The following is a 24,603-nucleotide window of genomic DNA, read 5'->3' on the forward strand; positions in this document are numbered from 1 at the left end:
GTCATACCCAACAAGACTCAAGGCTGTAATCGCTGGAGAAGGTGCTTCAACAAAATACTCAGTAAAGGGTCTGAATACTTATGTAAATGTGATATTTGTATTAAAAAAAATTGCTTTGTCATTATGGGGTATTGTGTGTAGATTGGTGAGGATACATTTCTATTTTAGAATAAGGCTGTAACGTAACAAAATGTGGAAAAAGTCAAGGGTTCTGAATACTTTCTGAATGCACTGTACGTCTATGGTTGCGGCTGTTACAAATGTGAAAATACAATCGCAAGTTTGCAAAGCGAATGCTGTCATTACTACTTATATGTAATATGATAGGTATTTAAAAAAATGACACAAAAAACATTTGATTAATACAAATATTTAAATCAGTCAGCTTCCTCAAATGGAGGGGATGATGACAATCTTGGCAGGGAGGGTATCTGATTTAATTATTCCTCAACTTTTGGCTCAGACAGTTCATTCAGGATATCATTTGTTGCCGATTATTCAGAGGATTTGACCAAGGTTACCTCGCCAACTCCTCAAACCTGATTTGTAGTATAGGGCTCTGAAGTGGCACAACAGTTGAACTAATCAAATGAGGCATTTATAAGTTCTTTCTTCAAGAATCAAATGGGTATATATTGTTAACTTAAGCCCAAAAAAATTGATGTAGCAACTGCAGATTTCCCCCAGATTGGAATGGTGTATTTGGGCTGCTACACTCAAATCCATATCATATGGCAAGAACATTCCGGCCAGACTACCTTACAGTAAGTAAGTGGTTCAAAGTCAACACTAACAACTCAACTCACAATCATTAAACATTAGATTGGTTGGTAGGAATGTAAGGGTGAGGGTGGGGGGGCTGGAGTCAATAGTAATCCCTCTGGTATAGGGGTAGGGGGAATTGAATACAGTTGATACAGTCTATTGTACCTACAGAGAACTGTTGGTCCCGCTGGAGTGCAGAAGCCTCTTCAACAGGTCGACTTTAACACAGTTCTCCAGGGCTCTGCAGAGCCGGCCCACGGTGCAGCCCACACAGCCCTCCTTCATCCTCCAGCGCTCCAGCATCTGGTGCACCTTTTCAGGCAGCCCGTCACGTTGGTAGTCATGGTCGATGGTCTCCACCTCCACCTCGCTCAGGCCCAGACGACGGGCGCAGCGCTTCCAGTCCTTCCCGATGTTATCTCTCAGGAGATCCAGGTGCTCCTCAGTCACAGCCTGGTCCTCTGAACACGGGAAAGGACACAACAGAACATATTGTATAACATGAAAGTTAAAGCCCTTTTCTGTGATATTAACAAGGGTTTTTTGATAATTTACTGTCAATTAATGATACATACCCATTGACTGTTGAATAATATAATGTATAAATTCCCCATGGTCTTAGTTTAACTATCCAACCAAATTATAACCCCAAATATATACTGAACAAAAAATATAAACAGAACATGCAACAATTTCAAAGATTTTACTGAGTTACAGTTCAAATGAGGAAATCAGTCAATTGAAATAAATTCATTCGGCACTAATCTATGGATTTCACAACTGGGAATACAGATATGCATCTGTTGGTCATAGATACCTTATAAAAAATGGGCCTCTTTAATGGGCAACAGGATCTCATCACTGTATTTTTTGCGCATTCAAATTGCCATCGATAAAATACAATTGTGTTCGTTGTCCGTAGCTTAAGCCTGCCCATACCATAACCCCACCGCCACCATGAGGCACTCTATTCACAACGTTGACATTAGCAAACCGCTCGGCCACACGACACCATGCACATGGTCTGCGGTTGTGAGGTCGGTTGGACATACTGCCAAATTCTCTAAAACAACGTTGGAGGCGGCTTATGGTTGAGAAATAAACATTACATTCTCTGGGAATAGTTCTGGTGGACATTCCTGCAGTCAGCGTGCCAATTGCACACTTCCTCAAAACTTGAGACATCTGTGGCATTATGTTGTGTGACAAAACTGCACATTTTAGAGTGGCCTTTGCTGTTTAATCAGCTTCTTAATATGCCACACCTGTCAGGTGGATGGATTATTTTGGCAAAGGAGAAATGCTCTCTAACAGGGATGTAAACAAATTTGTGCACAAAATTTGAGAGAAATAAGCTTTTTGTGCATATGGAACATTTCTGGGATCTATTATTTCAGCTCATTAAACATGGGACTCAGACTTTACAAGTTGCGTTAATAATTTTGTTCAGTGTAAATTTGTAAACAAACAATGCATAGATTAATGGTTTTATGGTACATTTTGTGGTTCCCTTCCTTAACCAGATGAGCATAGAACCCCTCTGTTGTGGCCAAATGCAAAATCTGTGACTAGTAGAAAACATGACATAGAGAAATAGGAAGCTGATGTCTATTTTCAGGAAGTAGGCTCGTCTTTGCAGGATGTAGTCTACTCTTACCGTACATCTGCAGGTTTTCTTTGAGCAGAGAGAGTGAGTTGGCCCCGTTGGAGAGAGAGCTGGTTAAGCTGTTGTAGGACTCATGACCCCTGATGCTGAGTGTGTTGTTGCTGCCTATCTGGATCCCACTGGCGTTCTGGATAAACAGGCCTGCTGCAACACACATGTACACACAAATACAACGTTTCTCATAAATGCCTTCCTGATTGAATTGCTAGATAGCTGTCATGTTGACTGTGGAATCTACATAAGCTGTAGACTAGCTGTAGTAATGGTGATACAAGTATCAAGCACTGTAATCTTTGTGCATCATCCCTACCTGGGTCTTGTGGAGGTCCAACCTTGGCACCCGAGTTCAGGCGCAGCCCTGCAGTGAGGTCTGGGGCAGCTGACTCTGGCACTGGGTAGGCTGGCCAGGACTGGAGGCGGTCATACTGGGCGTAGGGATATTGCTGCTGGGGGGAGTACTTGCCCTGGCTCAGAGATGGGCTGCTGGTGGACTCAGGGATGTGGCTTGACAGCTGGTGTCTTGGTGTGGTAGTAATGGAGGGGGCCGCCGACTCGTACAGGCCTAGGTCAGAGAGATGGAGGAGGGGGTCCATCTCCACGCTGCTGGGCTGGACGGCCTGGGTTTTGGTCCAAGACTGGACAGAGGACACTGGGGGCTGAGAGGGCCTGAGGTCTGGGAGGCCTCTGGTGGAAGTGAGGTCCTGTGAGGAGAGGCGCTGTGGGGAGGCAGGGTGAGGGTAGGGGCTGAATTCAGGCTGGTCCATCCGGCAGTAGCTGCCGAAATTGTGGTACTCCAACTCCTGGGCTAATTTGCTGACCAGTTTGAGCTCCATCCCCGAGGGGGTGCTGATGGGGCCGAGGGCCCGGGCATCTGGCTGGATTAGGGAAGGCTCATAGGGAAGGAAGAGGTTCAGGTCCTCAATGCTAGCCTCCACTGGACCAGCTTCTATACGGACAGCCCCAGCACTGTCTGAGCTCAGCAAGGGAGCTGGCCGGTCTATAGTGAGAAGAGGTAGAGGGTTCATTTTTAAAAGACGAATTCTAAATTGAGATCCATGTGGATTACTTGTTAACTTCGTATAAATGGTTTACTGGTGAGAATGAGAGATTTGAACGAAAAACCTAAATACGGGCAAAGATCTCAAGTTCGGGTCTTAGTTAGGGCTGTCACGGTGACCGTATTACCGCCACACCGGCGGTCACGAGTCATGACTGCAGTAGAATTCCATCCATATTTTTTTCTTCACATTTTCAAACAGTTCATTTATATTTTCCAATGGGGCAATACATTTGGGTGAAGTTTTTTCCTCGCATGAATAGCATCGTATCACTGCCAGAAATAAAATTAAACCATCTAGTGTTCAGCGAAATAACAACACAATGTCAAATACAGGTAGCCTAGTCAAATAGTTAACATTAATCACATTAACCGTTACTCTCTCACAGGAATTCCACTAACGGTCCATATGTAGCCAAATGTAGCTGCTGCTCATTCCGTTTGCTCAAAAATGGAGACACAAACCAGCTCTACTGGTAGTACTGCTACTACCAGCAGTACTACACCTGCACCTGTCGATGACACAAGTTGTTCTGCTTCCACAAGCACATCCAATGCTAGCATCAGTAATTCTACATTTATTGTTAGCCCAGCTAGCATGGACACTGACTGTTGTGAATCTGATGCAGCCGAAGAGCTACTGCCCCCGAACAAAAGACAGGGACGTTGGACCATTGAAGAGGCACAAATATAATGAGAGCTACACATATATTGGGAATAGTGCCTTTCCTCAGCCACAGTGTGTTATATGTGCAAAAGTACTATCTCACAACTCAATGAAACCTTCACTCCTGCACAGACATTTAGAAACAAAACATGCCAATTTGAAAAATAAGCCACAGGAGTTTTTTTGAGCGAGAATTAAGACGACCTTTGTGTAGTAAGACATGTATAAAAGCCACAGATACCATTAATAAGAAGGGGCTAGAAAATTATTATATGGTGAGCTACTGAGTGGCTAGGACAGGCTAGCCCCATACTATTGTGGAGGACTTAATTCTTCCTGCTGCTGCAGATATGGCTTGGACAATGCTGGGGGAAAAGGCCCCAAAAAACTATATAGATAATGCCTTCAACAAACAACACTGTTTCACGATGCATCAGTGACATGGAAGGAGATGTTTTGAAACAATTACTGCTTCGCATACAAGCCAGTGAATTCTATGCGTTACAGCTGGGTGAGTCAACAGACGTGGTGGGACTGGCACAGCTCCTGGTATATGTCCGTTACATTTATGGGTGGTCATTTAAAGAAGAAATCCTCTTCTGCAAACCACTGGAAACACAGGACAACAGGAAAGGATTTTTTTAAAGAACTGGACAGCTTTGTGACATCAAATGGACTTTGGCGGTCAAGATGTGTTGGTATCTGTACTGATTCCGCAAAAGCCATGACAGGGAGACATAGTGGAGTGGTAACGCGCGTGCAAGCAGTTGCCCCCGACGACACTTGGGTCCACTGCAGCATCCACCGAGAGGCTCTTGCTGCCAAGGGAATGCCTGACAGCTTGAAAGACGTTTTGGACACCACAGTGAAAATGGTTAACTTTGTTAAAGCAAGGTCCCTGAACTCTTGTGTATTTTCTGCATTATGCAATGATATGGGCAGCAACCATGTAACGCTTTTACAACAGAAATGCGCTGGTTATCAAGGGGCAAAGTATTGACACATTTTTTTTTTTTTAATTGAGAGACGAGCTTAAAGTTCTGTTTACTGACCATCATTTGCACTTGTCTCGACCGCTTGCATGATGACGAGTTCTCACACGACTGGCCTTTCTGGGTAAAGTTTTTTCTCGCCTGAATGATCTGAATCTAGGATGACAACTATATTCAATGTGCTGGACAAAATTGAGGCTAGATTAAGAAGTTGGAGCTCTTCTCTGTCTGCATTAACAAGGACAACACACAGGTCTTTCCATCATTGTATGATTTTTGTGTGCAAATGAACAAGTTTACGGACAATGTCAACTGTGATATAGCGAAGCACCTGAGTTGGGTGCGGAATTTCGCAGGTACTTTCCCAAACGGATGACACAAACAACTGGATTCTTTATCCCTTTTCATGCCCTGCCTCCAGTCCACTTACCGATATCTGAATAAGAGAGCCTCATCGAAATTGCAACAAGCGGTTCTGTGAAAATTTAATTTAATCAGAAGCCACTGCCAGATTTCTGGATTGGGCTGCGCTCAAGAGTATCCTGCCTTGGCAAATCGCGCTGTTAAGACACTGATGCCCTTTGCAACCACGTACCTATGTGAGAGTGGATTCTCGGCCCTCACTAGCATGAACACTAAATACAGGCACAGACTGTGTGTGGAAAATGATTTAAGACAGACTCTCTCCAATACAACCCACCATAACAGAGTTATGTGCAAGCACACCCTTCTCATTAACCTGCGTTGAGTTAGTCACCATTTTTGATGACCAAATAAAGTTTTATATGTAAGATAATATAATAATAATTTATTTTTATTTAGCTATGATTATTATTATATTATTAATTTGTGCCCTGGTCCTATAAGAGCTCTTTGTCACTTCCCACGAGCTGGGTTGTGACAAAAAATCACTCATTCTTATGTTTAATAAATGTATTGTATAGTGTGTGTGTGGCAGGCTTACAATGATGGCAAAAAACAACATTTGAGAGTGCGCTGACCCTGGTGCTAGAGGGGATACGCAGCTGGAGGTTGAATGTTTTAAGGGGTACGGGTCTATAAAAAAAGTTTGGGAACCACTGCTCTAATCAATCTGACATCAATGCAAATGTGTCCAAAATCAAATCAAACACTTTATGAGAGCCCATGAGCTCATGTTGAGCAACATTTCTATAGGCTCTGCAATATGCTTGAGAAAAAGGAGTGATGGCCTCTATTAAAAAGAGGAGGATTCCATCAGCTTTCTATAGGCTAGGCCTACTATTTATTTCTCTCAACATTGCTAATATTAAGCACATTGCTTCTCTTTACAACTGGAGTATAGCCTACCTGGCTGGCATGAAAATTAACCATGGGAAAAGCATCTTCCATTCGCTATTTATTTTTCTGCTGCATGTTTCGAGACAGGTGCATGATAATGGTCCATTCTAAAACAAAACATATTCCATTCTAAATCAAAACAAATTTCACATATATTATTTAGAATATGTAAAGACAAGATTAAAATCAAGAATAGTGTGACAATATTAGCCTATCACTTGTGCATGATGCCCAGCTTAAGGCAAGAAATCATAGTCGCACACCTCATGTAGCCTAGCCCATAGGCCTATATGTTTTGATAAGGCTTGCATCAAATCTAAAGTGGCCAAATAACTTCTTAAAATGAAGCACATTAATCCGCTTTACAACTGGTGTAGAGCCTAACTGGCATACATGCGCACCGTGCGAATTTCAAGTTTGGGGAAGATAATTTTCACCATAAAAATGCACCTTTATAATTAAAGCATAATCACATTTGTGCTAATGGAACATTTGCACTTGTAGCCTACTGCCGTGTGCGCATTGCTACGCTTATAATATGAAGAAATAGCATAATGGTTTATTAACATTTTAAGCTAAACGTACATGTTTTTTTATGCTATTGGTTGTATTAATTTGAGATCTATCGCATCCCACAACTGTCCCAGACTATGTTTGGAATATTTATTTCTCACACAGAATAGAGTAGGTTGACTTTTGTACTGTGGGGGATAGTAAATTGACATAGACTAGTGCTTTTGCTGTTCGTTAAGACTACTCATCTTGGTGGATGACGAAAAGTACTGTAAATGTGGACAGTTCTTCCAAAATCTTCAATATGCGCCTCGGAATTGGATAAGGATCCAGGCAGTTGCGTCCCCGATGTGTCTGTCTTCGCTTGTAGCCTGTGAGAAAGACCCGATCACGTGACGGAGAGCCAAGTGAGTGAGAGGTGCTTCGGCACGCAGCTGGGAGAAGGGAATTATAATTATTATATTCAGCCCAAGGGCACAATGTCCACTGGCTGCAAAAGGCATGGACGTTTTTAGGGGGTATTACAGCCACACAAAGGGGATGCAGCCGGGAAATTCAAGGTATTATCAAATGCTTGTCAAATTGTGAATGAGAGAGTGATGAAGTATGTACAGACTGCACAAAAATCAAAGCAGAGCTCATGCCTCTCATGCAACTTTTTTCAAATCATCATTGGTCACATCATGCAGCCTTAGAATGTATTAAAAATCTAAATATATAGCCCAACATTTGTATCACAAGTAAAGTTACATAGATAACTGTAAATTAAGCATATAGGAGTATCTGTTTCTTTGGTAACTGCTCATCCCAGAAGAGATGCATGTGCACACTCCCTCAAATCATTTGGAGAAAATATCCTTTCTATTTTATTCAGCTATGTTCAATTGTATTCTTAATACTATAAAATAATATAAAATAATGCCACAGACTTCTAAGCAAACCTTGTCTGCTAAATTAACTAGTGTAGCCCACAGCCATATGGCATAGTCAGATCAGGGCCTAACATAAGGACAACTCAGAGTATGCTTTTCTGTTCTTCAGAAATAGACAACATTTTCTTAATTTCATGTTTCTTTAGACCTGTCTTAAAATAAATAATGGATTTATTGGGATGGTCTAGGCTATATTCTTTTGGATTTATTTGACTTTTTAAAATGTAGATGTTCCAAAAGGTCTGCATCAGTGGCTTGTAGGCTGTGTTTTATGTTAATTAATGGTCAATTACCGTAAGACCGGCAATTATTTGCTTGAAAATCACCGGCTGACAAAATGTCATGACCGCCACAGCTCTAGTCTTAGTGCATCCCGTCTCGTTAGATTTAAAAAATATATATAATAATTCTGTCATGCCAAATAGTTCAGTGGACTTTGACCAAACTTTTGGATCAGTGGGCTTAGGCTGAGTATATTAAATATTAAACTTAACACAAGTCTACACCATGCTGAGACTGTAGACAGTGTGCGGTGTAGAGTTGTAAGATAAGGCTGTGAGTGGTCTGGAGGTATACGGCCAGGGCATCAACTACTCTTCCTGGGGTCGAACCACACCAAAGCGGCCACATTACATATAAAACAGTGAACTATGTTTGTACTGAATGAGCTAAAGAGAAAACAGTACATCATATAACATCCCTACTCCACCACATATCCACAACACAAAATATTCAATACTACCACACAACAATATCACAATGTGTGCGTATGCATGTGTCTGTACCTTTGTGTGTCTCTTCAGTCCCCTTTGTTTCATAAGGTGTATTTTTACCTGCTTTTTAAATCTGATTCTACTGCTTGCATCAGTTACCTGATGTGGAATAGAGTTCCATGTAGTCATGGCTCTATGAAGTACTGTGTGCCTCCCATAGTCTGTTCTGGACTTGGAGACTGTGAAGAGACCTCTGGTGGCTTGTGGAATGCATGGCTGTCTGAACTCTTTGTTAAGTGTTGCAGTTATTTCAGTCGCTGTAGTAGCTGACGTGTATAGTGTTGAGTCATTTGCATACATAGACACACTGGCCTTACTCAAAATCAGTGGCATGTCATTAGTAAAGATTGAAAAAAGCAAGGGGCCTAAAAAGCTTCCCTGGGGAATTCCTGATTTTACCTGGATTATGTTTGAGAGGCTTCCATTAAAGATCACCCTCTGTGTTTTGTTAGACAAGTAACTATTTATCCACATTATAGCAGGGGGTGTAAAGCTATAACACTTACGTTTTACCAGCAGCAGACTATGATTGATAATGTCAAAAGCTGCACTGAAGTCTAACAAGTATAAAGAGGAAGCGAGCAGTCTGGAGTTGTAAGGCCGGAGAGTTATAAAGGGTCAGAGCCTTGAAGCCTGCCTCCCGTGGTGCTCAGACCACTCACCTGCTGTAAGGCTCTCAGGAGGCATCGATAAAGATTTCATCTTCTCCACCAGCTCCTCAGGCCCCTCGTACAAGTCCTACATGCCAATGAAACAGATCTTAGGACGCATAACATAGTTCCAAAATGTGTTGTGGACCTTTTATGATAGATGAGGTAATATTGTGGTAATCACACACTCACAGAGGTGATAGTGTTTTCAAGAGTTATCTACAACTTAAGTGAATCGCCACAAACAATGCACCCATCAATATCTTTCACTAAGTTACTGTATTTGTTTCGACAATGTTTTGTGGCACACTTGGTTAATTAAATTATGTACTCATGACAATGCTATCACTTTGTTCACGCATCCAACTTACTCTGAGACCAAGTGAGTCCCTTTCTACATCTGGCTCCAACTTCTCCCTGTAGACGGGCAGGAAGACGTTGTAGCCCTCTTGACGAGAAAAAGAGAGAGAAAGCAATTAGAGCAGTCATATTTCTAACAGCCACATAAGAGTGTGTATTAGACTCATGAATACCAAGGGATCACTTGAATTAAATATTGCACTTGCTTTGAACTCGTGTTGGAATGTACAAGTTGTAAATGCTCTGTAATACACCTTTTAATACCATGTCTGTACACACACACACATACATATATATATATATATATATATATATATACACATATATACATATATATACACATATATACATATATATATATGTATACACATATATATATATATATATATATATATATATATACACACACACACACACACATATATATACACACACATACACACATATATATACATATATATATATATATACACATACATACATACATACATACATACATACATACATACATACATACATACATACATACATACATAGACACACACTACCATTCAAAAGTTTGGGGTCACTTACAAATGTCCTGGTTTTGAAAGAAAAGCTAATTGTTTGTCCATTAAAATAACATCAAATTGATCAGAAATACAGTGTATACATTGGTAATGCTGTAAATGACTATTGTAGCTGGAAACAGCAGTGAAGAGGCAACTCCGGGATGCTGGCCTTCTAGGCAGAGTTGCAAAGAAAAAGCCATATCTCAGACTGCCAATAAAAATAAAAGATTAAGATGAGCAAAAGAACACACATACTGGACAGAGGAACATCCAGGAGTCGCCTCTTCACTGCTGACGTTGAGACTGGTGTTTTGCGAGTACTATTTAATGAAGCTGCCAGTTGAGGACTTGTGAGGAGTCTGTTTCTCAAACTTGACACTAATGTACTTGTCCTCTTGCTCAGTTGTGCACCGGGGCCTCCCACTCCTTTTTCTATTCTGGTTAGAGACAGTTTGTGCTGTTCTGTGAAGGGAGTAGTACACAGTGTTGTACGAGATCTTCAGTTTCTTGGAAATGTCTTGCATGGAATAGCCTTCGTTTCTCAGAACAAGAATAGACTGACGAGTTTCAGAAGAAAGTTCTTTGTTTCTGGGCATTTTGAGCCTGTAATTGAACCCACAAATGCTGATGCTCCAGATACTCAACTAGTCTAAACAAGGCCAGTTTTATTGCTTCTTTAATTAGAACAACAGTTTTCAGCTGTGCTAACATAATTGTAAAAGGGTTTTCTAATGATCAATTAGCCTTTGAAAATGATAAACTTGGATTAGCTAACACAACGTGCCATTGGAACACAGGAGTGATGGTTTCTGATAATGGGCCTCTGTACGCCTATGTAGATATTCCATTAAAAAATCTGCTGTTTCAGCTACAATAGTCATTTACAACATTAACAATGTCTACACTGTATTTCTGATCAATTTGATGTTACTTTAATGGACAAAAAAAATGCTTTTCTTTCAAAAACAAGGCCATTTCTAAGTGACCCCAAACTTTTGAACGGTAGTGTATATCCAGTTAGTCACAGGTGTATGGGGACCCCTGAAGGGTCTGGTTCCTCTCAAGGTTTCTTCTTCACCCCCCTAAATAGTTTTATCAAGCTCCTGTTGCCCTGAACTCGCTATTTAGGTCTGGGTTTCGTGAATTGTGCCATGATATTACTTTGTAAAAAGTGCTATACAAATACAATTTGATTGATTGCCATTGTGCATATACTGTAATACATTATTTGAAATTCCTGTACCTCAATCTCACCACACATATGCACACACACCTCCGAATGTTGGCCGTTGTTCTGGCTCCTGATGCCAGCATCTCTTCATTAGCTCTATGATCTCTACAGGAGTATCATCAGGGATGAGGTATTCATCCGGACGATCGCCATTACGGACACACTGGCAGATATGGTCCTCACTCCGAGCATCTGAAAATACAGTAGTCCAAAATTAATGCAGTGCATTCAAATCTGTACAGGCATTTGAAACCTGAAAACCTTATCCATTCATAAAATGTTTACTATAAAATACAGTGGTCTCCAAAAGTATTGAGCCAGCGATACAGTTTTTGTTGTTTTGGATCTGTACTCCAGCACTTTAGATTTGAAATTATAAAATGACTATGGGGTTAAAGTGCAGACTGTCAGCTTTAATATGAGGGTATTGTCATCCATATCAGGTGAAATTACTGCACTTTTTAAACATATTCCCCCATTTTAGGAGACCAAAATTGGAACAAAATAAGTTATGTGTATTAAAGTAGTAAAAAGTTAAGTATTTTGTCCCATTTCATAGCATGCAATGACTACATCAAGCTTGTGACTCTACAAATTTGTTGGATGCATTTGCTGTTTGTTTTGGTTGTGTTTCAGATTATTTTGTGCAGTCACTACCATCATGATACTTATATTAAAATCACATTTTATAGGTCACATTTATTGGTTTAGCAGATGTTATTGCAGGTGTAGCGAAATTATTGTGCTTCTAGTTCCGACAGTGCAGCAATATCTAACAATTTCACAACATATACCCAACATACACAAATCTAAGGAAAGGAATGGCATTTAGAATATATCAATATATGGACGAGCAATGTCAGAGCGGCATAGACTAAGATAGAGTTGAATAGTATAGAATGCAGTACATACATATGAGATGAGTAATGCAAGATATGTAAACAATATTAAAGTGACTAGTGTACCATTTATTAAAGTGGGCAATGATTTCAAGTCTGTGTATATAGGCAGCAGCCTCTCTGTGCTAGTGATGGCTATTTAACAGTCCGATGGCCTTGAGATAGAAGCTGTTTTTCAGTTTCTCGATCCCCGCTTTGATGCACCTGTACTGACCTTGCTTTCTGGATGATAGCGGCGTGTACAGGCAGTGGCTCGAGTGGTTGTTGTCCTTGATGATCTTCTTGACATCGGGTGCTGTAGGTGTCCTGGAGGGCAGATAGTTTGCCCTCCGGTGATGCGTTGCGCAGACCGCACCACCCTCTGGAGAGCCCTGCGGTTGTGGGCGGTGCAGTTGCCGTACCAGGCAATGATACACAGTAATGGGTGAACAAGGAGTACAGGAGGGGGCTGAGCACGCACCCTTGTGGGGCCCCAGTGTTGAGGATCAACAAAGTGGAGGTGTTGTTTCCTACCTTTACCATCTGGAGGTGGCCTGTCAGGAAGTCCAGGACCCAATTGCACAGGGCGGGGTTCAGACCCAGGGCCTCAAGCTTAATAACGAGCTTGGAGGGTACTATGGTGTTGAATGCTAAGCTATAGTCAATGAACAGCATTCTTTCATAGGTATTCCTCTTGTCCAGATGGGATAGGGCAGTATGCAGTGTGATGGTGATTGCATCGTCTATGGCCCTATTGAGGCGTTAAGCAAATTGAAGCGGTCTAGGGTGTCAGGTAAGGTGGGGGTGATATGATCCTGGAATACTCTCTCAAAGCACTTCATGATGACAGAAGTGAGTGCAATGGGGCGATAGTCATTTAGTTCAGTTACCTTGGCATTCTTGGGTACAGGAACAATGGTGGCCATCTTGAAGCATGTGGGGACAGCAGACTGGGATAGGGAGAAATTGAATATGTCCGTAAACACACCAGCCAGCTGGTCTGCGCATGCTCTGAGGACGCAGCTAGGGATGGAGTCTGGGCTGGCAGCCTTGCGAGGGTTAACACGTTTAAATGTCTTACTCACGTCGGCCACGAAGAAGGAAAGCCCACAGTCCTTGGTAGCGTGCTGCGTTGGTGGCACTGTGTTATCTACAAAGCGGTCAAAGAAGGTGTTTAGCTTGTCCGGAACCAAGACGGTGTGAACGCGACGTGGCTGGTTTTCCTTTTGTAGTCTGTGATTGTCTGTAGACCCTGCCACATACGTCTCGTGTCTGAGCCGTTGAATTGCAACTCCACCTTGTCTCTAATACTGACGTTTTGCCTGTTTGATTACATTGTGGAGGGAATGACTACTCCGTTTGTATTCTGCCAAATTCCCAGTCACCTTGCCATGGTTAAATGCGGTGGTTCACACTTTCAGTTTTCTGCGAATGCTGCCATCTATACATGTTTTCTGGTTAGGGTAGGTTTTAATAGTCACAGTGGGTACAACATCTCCTGACACTTCCTGATAAACTCAGTCACCGTCTCAGTGTATTAGTCAAAATTATTATCGGATGCTACCCGGAACATATCTCAGTCCGCGTGATCAAAACAATCTTAAAGTGTGGATTCCGATTGATCAGATCAGCGGTGAATAGTCCTTAGCACGGGTACTCCCTGTTTGAGTTTCTGCCTATAGGAAGGGAGGAGCAAAATGGAGTCGTGGTCAGATTTGCCGAAAGGAGGGAGAGGGAGGGCCTTGTATGCATCCCGGAAGTTGGAGAAACAGCGGTTGAGTGTTTTAGCAGCGTGAGTACTGCAGTCGATATGCTGATAGAATTTAGGCAGCCTTTTCCTCAAATTTGCTTTGTTAAAATCCCCAGCTACAATAAATGCAGCCTCAGGATATATGGTTTCCAGTTGCATAAAGTCCTGTGAAATTCCTTGAGGGCCTTCGTGCTATCAGCTTGATGGGGGATATTTATTGTTTTATTCTGTGTTGTTACAGCATTTACAACCGACATAATGCATAGTGCATAAAGTTTTAAAAGATTATCGAAACCGAAATTAAAAACCATGATTTGGAATCGAACTGACCTCAAAAAGCACTAATAACTCAGCACTACCCAATATGGATGAAAATACCCTCAAATTAAAGCTGACAGTCTGCACTTTAACCTCATAGTCATTGTATCACTTCAAATCCAAAGTGCTGGAGTACAGAGCCAAAACAACAACAAAATTGTCACTGTCCCAACACTTTCAGAACTCAGTGTATATGGCTGAAATCACATCCGATTACTATAAACCCAACAGGCCTCTGTAGACTGAGTGAGCAACACTCACTTTCAAAGGGCTCCCTGGCAGTGAGGATGACCCAGACGACAATGCGAAGCTATAGATGTCAGACTTCTCAGAGGAGCGTGTATGGATGCTGTCAAGGTGCTCAGGAGCCATGTAGCACAGAGTACCAGCTGCCCTGCCCCCCCCTCCCCCAGCCCCCATACGTCCTAGCCGGCTCTGCCTGCGAGACTCCTCCTTAGTCAGTCTGCTCCACGTCTGACAGGTGGCCAGGCCCAGGTCTGCAATCTGGAGCACAGATACAGACATGCATATTCATACATGTACATGCATTATGCACACGCATACATGGATTTGACACACACATCCATACTTATACACTACCGTTCAAAAGTTTGGGGTCACCTAGAAATGTCCTTGTTTTTGAAAGATAAGCGTATTTTTTGTCAATTAAAATAACACCAAATTTATCAGAAATACAGTGTAGACATTGTTAACGTTGTAAATGACTATTTTTAATGGATTATCTACATACAGTTGAAGTAAGAAGTTTATATACACCTTAGCCAAATACATTTACTCAGTTTTTCACAATTCCTGAAATGTAATCCTAGTAAAAAATCCCTTTCTTAGGTCAGTTAAAAGAAAGTGTTGATCCTAAGAATGTGAAATGTCAGAATAATATTAGAGAGAATGACTGACTTATTTCAGCTTTTACCATCACATTCCCATTGGGTCAGAAGTTTACATACACTCAATTAGTATTTGGTAGCATTGCCTTTAAATTGTTTCACTTGGGTGAAACGTCTCGGGTAGCCTTCCACAAGCTTCCCACAATAAGTTGCGTGAATTTTGGCCCATTCCTCCTGACAGAGCTGGCGTAACTGAGTCAGGTTTGTAGGCCTCCTTGCTCGCACATGCTTTTTCAGTTCTGCCCTCAAATTTTCTATAGGATTGAGGTCAGGGCTTTGAGATGGCCACTCCAATACCTTGACTTTGATGTCCTTAAGCCATTTTGACACAACTTTGGAAGTATGCTTGGGGGTCATTGTCCATTTGGAAGACCCATTTGCGACCAAGCTTTAACTTCTTGACTGATGTCTTGAGATTTTGCTTCAATATATCCACATCATTTTCTTCCCTCATGATGCATTCTATTTTGTGAAGTGCACCAGTCCCTCCTACAGCAAAGCACCCCTACAACATGATGCTGCCACCCCCGTGCTTCACGGTCGGGATGGTGTTCTTCGGCTTGCAAGCCTCCCCCAAACATAACGATAGACATTATGGCCAAACAGTTCTATTTTTGTTTCATCAGACCAGAGGACATTTCTCCAAAAAGTACAATCTTTGTCCCCATGTGCAGTTGCAAACCGTAGTCTGTTTTTTTATTGTGGTTTTGTAGCAGTGGCTTCTTCCTTGCTGAGCGGTCTTTCAGGTTATGTCGATATAGGACTCGTTTTACTGTGGATATAGATACTTTTGTACCTGTTTCCTCTAGCATCTTCACAAGGTCCTTTGCTGTTGTTCTGGGATTGATTTGCACTTCTCGCACCAAAGTACGTTAATCTCTAGGAGACAGAACGCGTCTCCTTCCTGAACAGTATGACGGCTGCGTGGTCCCATGGTGTTTATACTTGCGTACTATTGTTTGTACAGATGAACGTGGTACCTTCAGGCATTTGGAAATGACTCCCAAGTATGAACCAGACTTGTGGAGGTCTAAAAAAAAAAAAATTGTCTTGGCTGATTTCTTTTGGTTTTTCCATGATGTCAAGCCAAGAGGCACTGAGTTTGAAGGTAGGCCTTGAAATACATCCACAGGTACACCTCCAATTGACTCAAATCATGTCAATTAGCCTATCTGAAGCTTCTAAAGCCATGACATAATTTTCTGGAATTTTCCAAGCTATTTAAAGGCACAGTCAACTGAGTGTATGTAAACTTCTGACTCACTGGAAATGTGATACAGTGAATTATAAGTAAAATAATCTGTCTGTAAACAATTGTTGGAAAAATGACTTGTCATGTACAAAGTAGAAGTCCTGACCGACTTGCCAAAACTATAGTTTGTTAACAAGAAATTTGTGGAGTGGTTGAAAAATGAGTTTTAATGACTCCAACCTAAGTGTATGTAAACTTCCGACTTCAACTGTAGGTGTACAGATGCCCATTATCAGCAACCATCACTCATGATATCCAATGGCACGTTGTGTTAGCTAATCCAAGTTCATCATTTTAAAAGGCTAATGATCGTTAGAAAACCCTATTGCAATTATGTTAGGACAGCTGACAACAGTTCTGATTAAAGAAGCAATAAAACTGGCCTTCTTTAGACTAGTTGAGTATCTGGAGCATCAGCATTTGTGGGTTCGATAACAGGCTCAAAATGTCCAGAAACAAAGAACTTTCTTCTGAAACTCGTCATTCTATTCTTGTTCAAAGAAACGAAGGCTATTCGATGCAAGAAATTGCCAAGAAACTGAAGAACTCGTACAACGCTGTGTACTACTCCCTTCACAGAACAGCGCAAACTGGCTCTAACCAGAGTAAAAAGATGAGTGGGAGGCCCCGGTGCAAAACTGAGCAAGAGGACAAGTACATAGAGTGTCTAGTTTGAGAAACAGACACCTCACAAGTCCTCAACTGGCAGCTTATCTTCAAAGGAAGCATCTTCAAGAGCAAATGGAAGGAACATCAACTCTGTAGTTCTGTTCAGGACTAAACGACAAGTCACCGGATAACTACGAAGAAGGACAACAGTTGAAGACTTGTTGGAACCATTTCGGACAATCAGAGCCTTACAAGCGTCTCGAGAAAAGGCCCAACCCCCTTTCCAAGGCTGCCCCGTTCACCGAAAGATCCCCGGCGAACCCAGGCATTTCACGTAAATGCATTCCAGATTTCTTGCTCAAAGCGGGTGGCGGTTCGTGTGCAAAGTATATGGTTATTGTAGGTGAGAGTAGTTTCTGGATGTAGCAATGTTAAGTGTCTCTGTCCCTCTCCCTCTCTTTTTTAACCAGCATCCATGTTGTTGTCATTCCGCTAGGGATACGTTTTCACCGTATTACGTCTCCAGTCAATAACCGGTGCAGTGTGTGTATGTTTATTCTGTGTTCCCACTTAATTAGCTAGTAAATAAATAATTAAAACAATTTGTGTAGTACTGAATCATAATTAAGGCTCCAGTTTTTGCAGATGCAAGGAGGTTACGACTGTTCGGAATGATGATATGATACAAGGTTATGATTAATACGTTGACTGTTTATAGATGTGATAGGGAAAGACCTTTTAGAGTTTTATTCGGGAGATGGTATCTCTTTAAAGAACCGCTCTCGTGGTGCCCCAGACCCTAATGAGTTAGTTACATGATTAATTTAATTCAGGTAACAATTAAACATAGTTAATTAGATAACAGTCTTCAAATTAATGTTAAAGTCTAGTCACGACATATATTATACAGTGTGTGCTGTACCTTAATATGAAAATCCTTGTCCACCAGTATGTTTTCTGGTTTGAGATCCTTGTGTATGACACGGTTCTTCATCAGGTACACCATCCCCTCCAGAATCTCCAATATGATCCTGCCCTTGATAGATATCGGCACAGAAACCTGGAGAAAAGACAGGAATATATAAAAGTTGTTTTCCCAAAGAGAAAACAGCTTGTTGATGTTACACAGACCAAAGTGTGATGCAGAGGTCTCCTTGAAGACCTCCCACCACTGCAGTGAGGAAGAAGGCTAGCCTGTGAGTTCAGGAACTAACCTAAAGTGACACTGTAGACTAAGTTAGATATTGTTGTTAATGTAGTTGTCATTGTTGTGATCTCCTCTCACCTGGTCCAGCATGGCCAGTAGGTTGCCTTTAGGGATGAGCTCCATGACCAGAGAGTAGTCCCCGTCCTCCAGGATCACCCCCAGCAGCTTGACCACCCGCTCATGGTTCAGTCTGGTCATCAGGCTGCCCTCCTCTCGCAGGGACTGCTTATTGCCCCTGGGGAAGACAGGGAGGAAGGCTTAGTCAAGACTACCAGTTCGAAAAATGTGTTAATTTCGAAAAATGTATTACTATGTAATAACTAAGCCAACTGTAAGCTACTTGAGCACTATACACACTACAGACACCCATTTTCTCTGTTTTTATCATCCTTTATGTCACAGGAAAAGAGAAGTGTAGCCTACCCATTGGACTGGTTCTTTTTCTGTGTGAACTCATAAAACATTATCTAAAACAGTGGTTACCAAACTGTGGGGCACGCCCGTTCGTTTTTGAAGGAACTCAGTCCGACTTTGAACTTACTCTTGAAAGTTGTAATAGTATAATGCACAGGGTGCAATTTTCGAAATTGGGTAGGGCATCAACAGTTCCTCTTGTCATGTTAGTCATTACATACCTTAGGAGAGCTATTTAAAACTATCCCAGAAATGTCCAAATCAATTATTCCATGCCAGCTAACGTTTTTTAATTTAGTTTTTTTTTATAGCCCATATTGTTGTAACTTTTTAGTCACGAAAATAACACAAATAACACATAACACATGGCAAAATGTATAGATTTGCAAGACAATTAGCTTTAAAACTGCAACATTTTCTTTGCACTCCATAACAAAATGTGTAGAATTGCAGGAAATAAGCTTTAAACCTGCACAAGTCTCTCCACCAACAAGAGGTGTGTGAACAGTTTGTGTCATGAACAATGCTGTGCTCATAGAAATAGACGTGGCGCGGGATGTTCCCCAATGCTGGAAGGGGAATCCCTGATCTAAAAGTTATGTTAAACCATGCAAGTAAGTAGCCTACCATTCAAACATATATATGTTTTATCTAATTGAAAATAAAATATTATGAAACCAAATTTACTTCATGGATCACATAGAAAAATATACTTTAAAGTTGCTTCTTTAAATGAGAAAACAACAATATGAAACTTTTGGAGCGTGACAGTCACAACACTGGTCATGGACACTGGGGAATTCCCACCATGGCCCTCTACTCACTCATTGCGCGGTGGCCCGGTGTAGACGGTCTTCAGAACCACCTGGCCGAGGGTTTTGTGATAGCACAGGTACACAGTACCGAAGCCGCCGTAGTCCAGAGGCTCCTTTTTGATAAGGTCAGAGGATTTCATGTAGATAGAGTCCTGCACAGCAGCCATGGTGGCTGTCTACCTGGTCCGACCTCGGTATATCCCTCTAGCATTGAGATGAGAGCAGCTCATACATTGTTAATAATAAAGCGCGAAATCTCATTATGAAAAAGTATCAATAGTTGATTTCCGAACGAAAGGAGCAGTAGGCTAATGAGATTCAGCGGCGTTGAGTCGAAATACAGAACTGAATCTGGAAGTAAGACGTTACGTTAGTCGGAAATCCAATAGACTGTAACGTTAACTTCAACAAATGTACCAACAATGTTGTCAACTTATAAAGTACACAAAATGAAGCACGCATACCGTTTAACATTCGATGTAAATTGGTTATGCCTATGTATGCACTATGATAAAAAAATGTGGACAAAACTGTAAATTATAGAGAAATATCCTACTTTCACACTCCACGCATAGTTCCGGGATTTGTCAAACTCGCTTTTTCTTCTTCGACGGGGTTTAAGGGCGGTTGGCATCCAATGTTGTTGGTGCATTACCGCCACCAACTGGAAAGGATAGTGAACGAGAAAGAAAAAAATCCATTGCGGGAAAAAGGTGGAAAACGACATACAAAAATAGACATATCCATAAACAAAACCCATCCCACCCCTCCAGTCACAACAAATATTATATATTAAATTGACCGCTCTAACAATGGAAATACATGACCTAAGAAATGGAAGGAAGGTGGGAGGTGAGATGTGTAACCATTCTATCCATTGTGAGGGCAGATACACGTGTGAACAACAGGCCACTGAGATAGATAGAGAATGTATCGTTGTATCTGTGCCATTTTAGAGTCTGAGACAGAATAGGCAGTGCCATTGAGGCTTTCTCCATTTTTAAAGTAGTACATTTTCTTCATTGTCTGATTGTTCCCAACTCATAGGAATCCCCACCCAGTTGACTACTTTAAAATGGTGGAAGCCCTCAATGGCAAGGTCCATGCTAAAACGTGTTATAGCCATCATGAGGCCTCTAATTCTATGACAACAGGCACAAGTCTATATTTATTTGACATTTTGCAGGATGAAATCCCTTGAGATGCACCATCTCATTTTCAAGAGTGTCAAAATGAAAAAAACAACCAAAAAAATACATAGTAACAATAATATGCCAACTACTGTCTAATAATAACAATGAAATAATAGTAATTTAAAAAAAGTACATTAACAGCATAAAAAGATGTACAACTACTAATAGGCTTACAACTAATGAAACCTACTGCTACAACTAGTAAAACGAAGTATCTCTAATATATACATATTATACTATGTAAAGTAGTTTTTTCAAAGATGCCTAAGTGCCACGTTCGTCCACTTATATCAGTGCATTCGTGACAACTTAACCAACTTATAAACTTCTATTTGATTAAATTAGCCTCATGTAGCTAATTAGCAATTACATTTTTTGTTGACCAAATCCGACACCCTCTCATTGCCCTCCGTACAAAAATTCCTCACTTCGTGTGCTTATTTTCGTGGACAGACCAATCCAAAACACATCCCTACACAGGCTCAGCTACAGAGTACCACAGTATGAGTCTTAACACTTATTTTTATTTATTTTTCTTAACGTCTTAATGCATTGTTGGTTAAGCACTTGTAAGTAAGCATTTCACTGTAAGGTGAACCTGTTGTATTCTACACCTGTTGTATACGGCACATGTGACAAATGAAATTTGATTTGAGTCATAATACCTATAAATTATAGCGTTCAAACACGGAAATGGTTCCAATCGTTTTTCCACCATTCATTTTTCCCATAGCGAATTTTATAAACACTTAAAAAAGGGCTGTGTTTTGTGTAGGCTTACCCTGGCGTGACGTTTTGATAACCGTGTAAATCTTTCTCGGACAAGGTCACTTTTATCAATATAGTCGTATTTACCCCGCCAAAATGAAATACTAATTGCCTGCCAATGTAGCTATCATATAACATTTTTTAAATGCGTTTTTCTGGATTGTTTTGTTGTTATTCTGTCTCTCACTGTTCAAATAAACCTACCATTAAAATTATAGACTGATCATTTCTTTGTCAGTGGGCAAATGTACAAAATCAGCAGGGGATCAAATACTTTTTTCCCTCACTGTATGTACATACTACCTCAATTGGCCCGACCAACCAGTGCTCCTGCACATTGGGTAACCGGGCAATCTGCATTGTGTCCCACCACCCGCCAACCCCTCTTTATGCTACTGCTACTCTATGTTCATCATATATGCATAGTCACTTTAACCATATCTACATGAAAATACTACCTTAATCACCATGACTAACCTGTGTCTGTATGTAGCCTTGCTACCTTTATAGCCTCGCTACTGTATATAGCCTCGCTACTTCTTTTCACTGTCTTTTTACTGTTGTTTTTATTTCTTTACTTACCTATTGTTCACCTAATACCTTTTTTTCACTGTTGGTTAGGGCCTGTAAGTAAGCATTTCACTGTAAGGTCTACACCTGTTGTATTCGGCGCACGTGACAATTAAACTTTCATTTGATAATTAGGCTTCAAGAAAAACCATTTCTTGGATTGGAGTAACTTAACTGAGTTACTTCAACTGGTAACATCTAATTGAATGAAGTCCATGCAAATCAAAATATTAGGTTGTTCAAAAACATTAAAGTACAGTATGACAAAACCTTTCTTTCACAATGACACATTTATTGGACACAACTTGCACGTACAACACAATCTGCATGTACCAAAAAACCTCGACACAAAACTCTTCAGTGTAGTGGGTTACGAGAGCGGATTGTCAGGGAAATAGATGGGAAAGCAGAGTGGGGGGAGATAGAGATTTACAGAGGTAAAAGCTATAACCCATTCAAACAAAAGTCCTAAAATAAACAAAAATATTTGGACCAATCAGCACTGAGGTGCAATAGTGTTTGTTACTATGGGTTTTATAGTTTGGTAAACAGTTTTTGCACTTGGAAGCTATAACTGAGTCATCAAGCGATCAAAAACATTTTGTTGAACTATTGTGCAAGCCCAAGAAAGACAACTCCTTCAATGTACACAAACCAACTTGTCCAAACTAGTTGGGTAGTGTCACGTTGAATACTGATTGGAGACAGGCGCAGGAATACGAAATAGTTTTTCTTTTTATTTCACTACCCAAAAATGAACACTGTTTCCCATGCTTGTTCAATGAACCATAAACAATTAATGAACATGCACCTGTGGAACAGTAGTTAAGACACTAACAGCTTACAGACAGTAGGCAATTAAGCTCACAGTTATGAAAACTTAGGACACTAAAGAGGCCTTTCTACTGACTCTGAAAAACATCAAAATAAAGATGCCCAGGGTCCCTGCTCATCTGCGTGAACGTGCCTTAGGCATGCTGCAAGGAGGCATGAGGACTGCAAATGTGGCCAGGGCAATAAATTGAAATGTCCGTAATGTGAGACGCCTAAGACAGCGCTACAGGGAGACAGGACAGACAGCTGATTGTCCTCGCAGTGGCAGACCACGTGTAATAACACCTGCACAGGATCGGTACATCCGAACATCACACCTGCGGGACAGTTACAGGATGGCAACAACACACCAGGAACGCACAATCCCTCCATCAGTGTTCAGACTGTCAGCAGTAGGCTGAGAGAGGCTGGACTGAGGGCTTGTAAGCCTGTTGTAAGGCAGGTCCTCACCAGACATCACCGGCAACAACGTCTCCTATGGACACAAACCCACCGTCGCTGAACCAGACAGGACTAGCAAAAAGTGCTCTTCACTGACGAGTCGCGGTTTTGTCTCACAAGGGGTGATGGTCGGATTCACGTTTATCGTCGAAGGAATGAGCATTACACCGAGGCCTGTACTCTGGAGTGGGATCAATTTGGAGGTGGAGGGTCCGTCAAGGTCTGGGGCGGTGTGTCACAGCATCATCGGACTGAGCTTGTTGTCATTGCAGGCAATCTCAACGCTGTGCGTTACAGGAAAGACATCTTCCTCCCTCATGTGGTACCCTTCCTGCAGGTTCATCCTGACATGACCCTCCAGCATGACAATGCCACCAGCCATACTGCTCGTTCTGTGCGTGATTTCCTGCAAGACAAGAATGTCAGTGTTCTGCCATGGCCAGCGAAGAGCCCGGATCTCAATACCATTGAGCACGTCTGGGACCTGTTGGATCAGAGGGTGAGGGCTAGGGCCATTCCCCCCAGAAATGTCCGGGAACTTGCAGGTGCCTTGGTGGAGGAGTGGGGTAACATCTCACAGCAAGAACTTTTAAATCTGGTGCAGTCAATGAGGAGGAAATGCACTGCAGTACTTAATGCAGCTGGTGGCCACACCAGATACTGACTGTTACTTTTGATTTTGACCCCCCCTTTGTTCAGGGACACATCATTCCATTTCTGTTCATCATATGTCTGTGGAACCTGTTCAGTGTATGTCTCAGTTGTTGAATCTTGTTATGTTCATACAAATATTTGCACATGTTAAGTTTGCTGAAAATAAACGCAGTTAACAGTGAGAGGACATTTCTTTTTTTGAAGTCGGAAGTTTACATACATCTTAGCCAAATACATTTAAACTCAGTTTTTAACAAATTCTTGACATTTAATCCTAATACAAATAGCCTGTCATAGGTCAGTTAGGATCACCACTTTATTTTAAGAATGTGAAATGTCAGAATAATAGTACAGAAAATTATTTATTTCAGCTTTTATTTCTTTCATCACATTCCCAGTGGGTCAGAAGTTTACATACACTTGTTTAACTTGGGTCAAACATTTTGGGTAGCCTTCCACAAGCTTCCCACAATAAGTGGGGATTTTGTCCCATTCCTCCTGACAGAGCTGGTGTA

At 41.3% G+C, this 24,603-nt stretch overlaps 1 protein-coding gene across 1 annotated transcript; it reads right to left on the reverse strand.

Moving 5' to 3' along the window:
- Nucleotides 1-10: 10 nt before the first annotated feature.
- LOC106599735 (receptor-interacting serine/threonine-protein kinase 1) lies at nt 11-20,237 on the reverse strand. Its single transcript, XM_014191036.2, is given in 11 exon segments — nt 11-1,226; nt 2,423-2,575; nt 2,742-3,428; nt 9,348-9,423; nt 9,707-9,783; nt 11,520-11,669; nt 14,685-14,729; nt 14,732-14,927; nt 18,115-18,252; nt 18,478-18,634; nt 19,638-20,237. Coding segments are annotated over 11 exon segments (2,133 nt in total). The 5' UTR covers nt 19,796-20,237; the 3' UTR covers nt 11-930.
- Nucleotides 20,238-24,603: the final 4,366 nt, after the last annotated feature.

Source organism: Salmo salar, chromosome ssa03 (genome assembly GCF_905237065.1).
Source record: "Salmo salar chromosome ssa03, Ssal_v3.1, whole genome shotgun sequence".
Taxonomy (NCBI): Eukaryota; Metazoa; Chordata; class Actinopteri; order Salmoniformes; family Salmonidae; genus Salmo; species Salmo salar.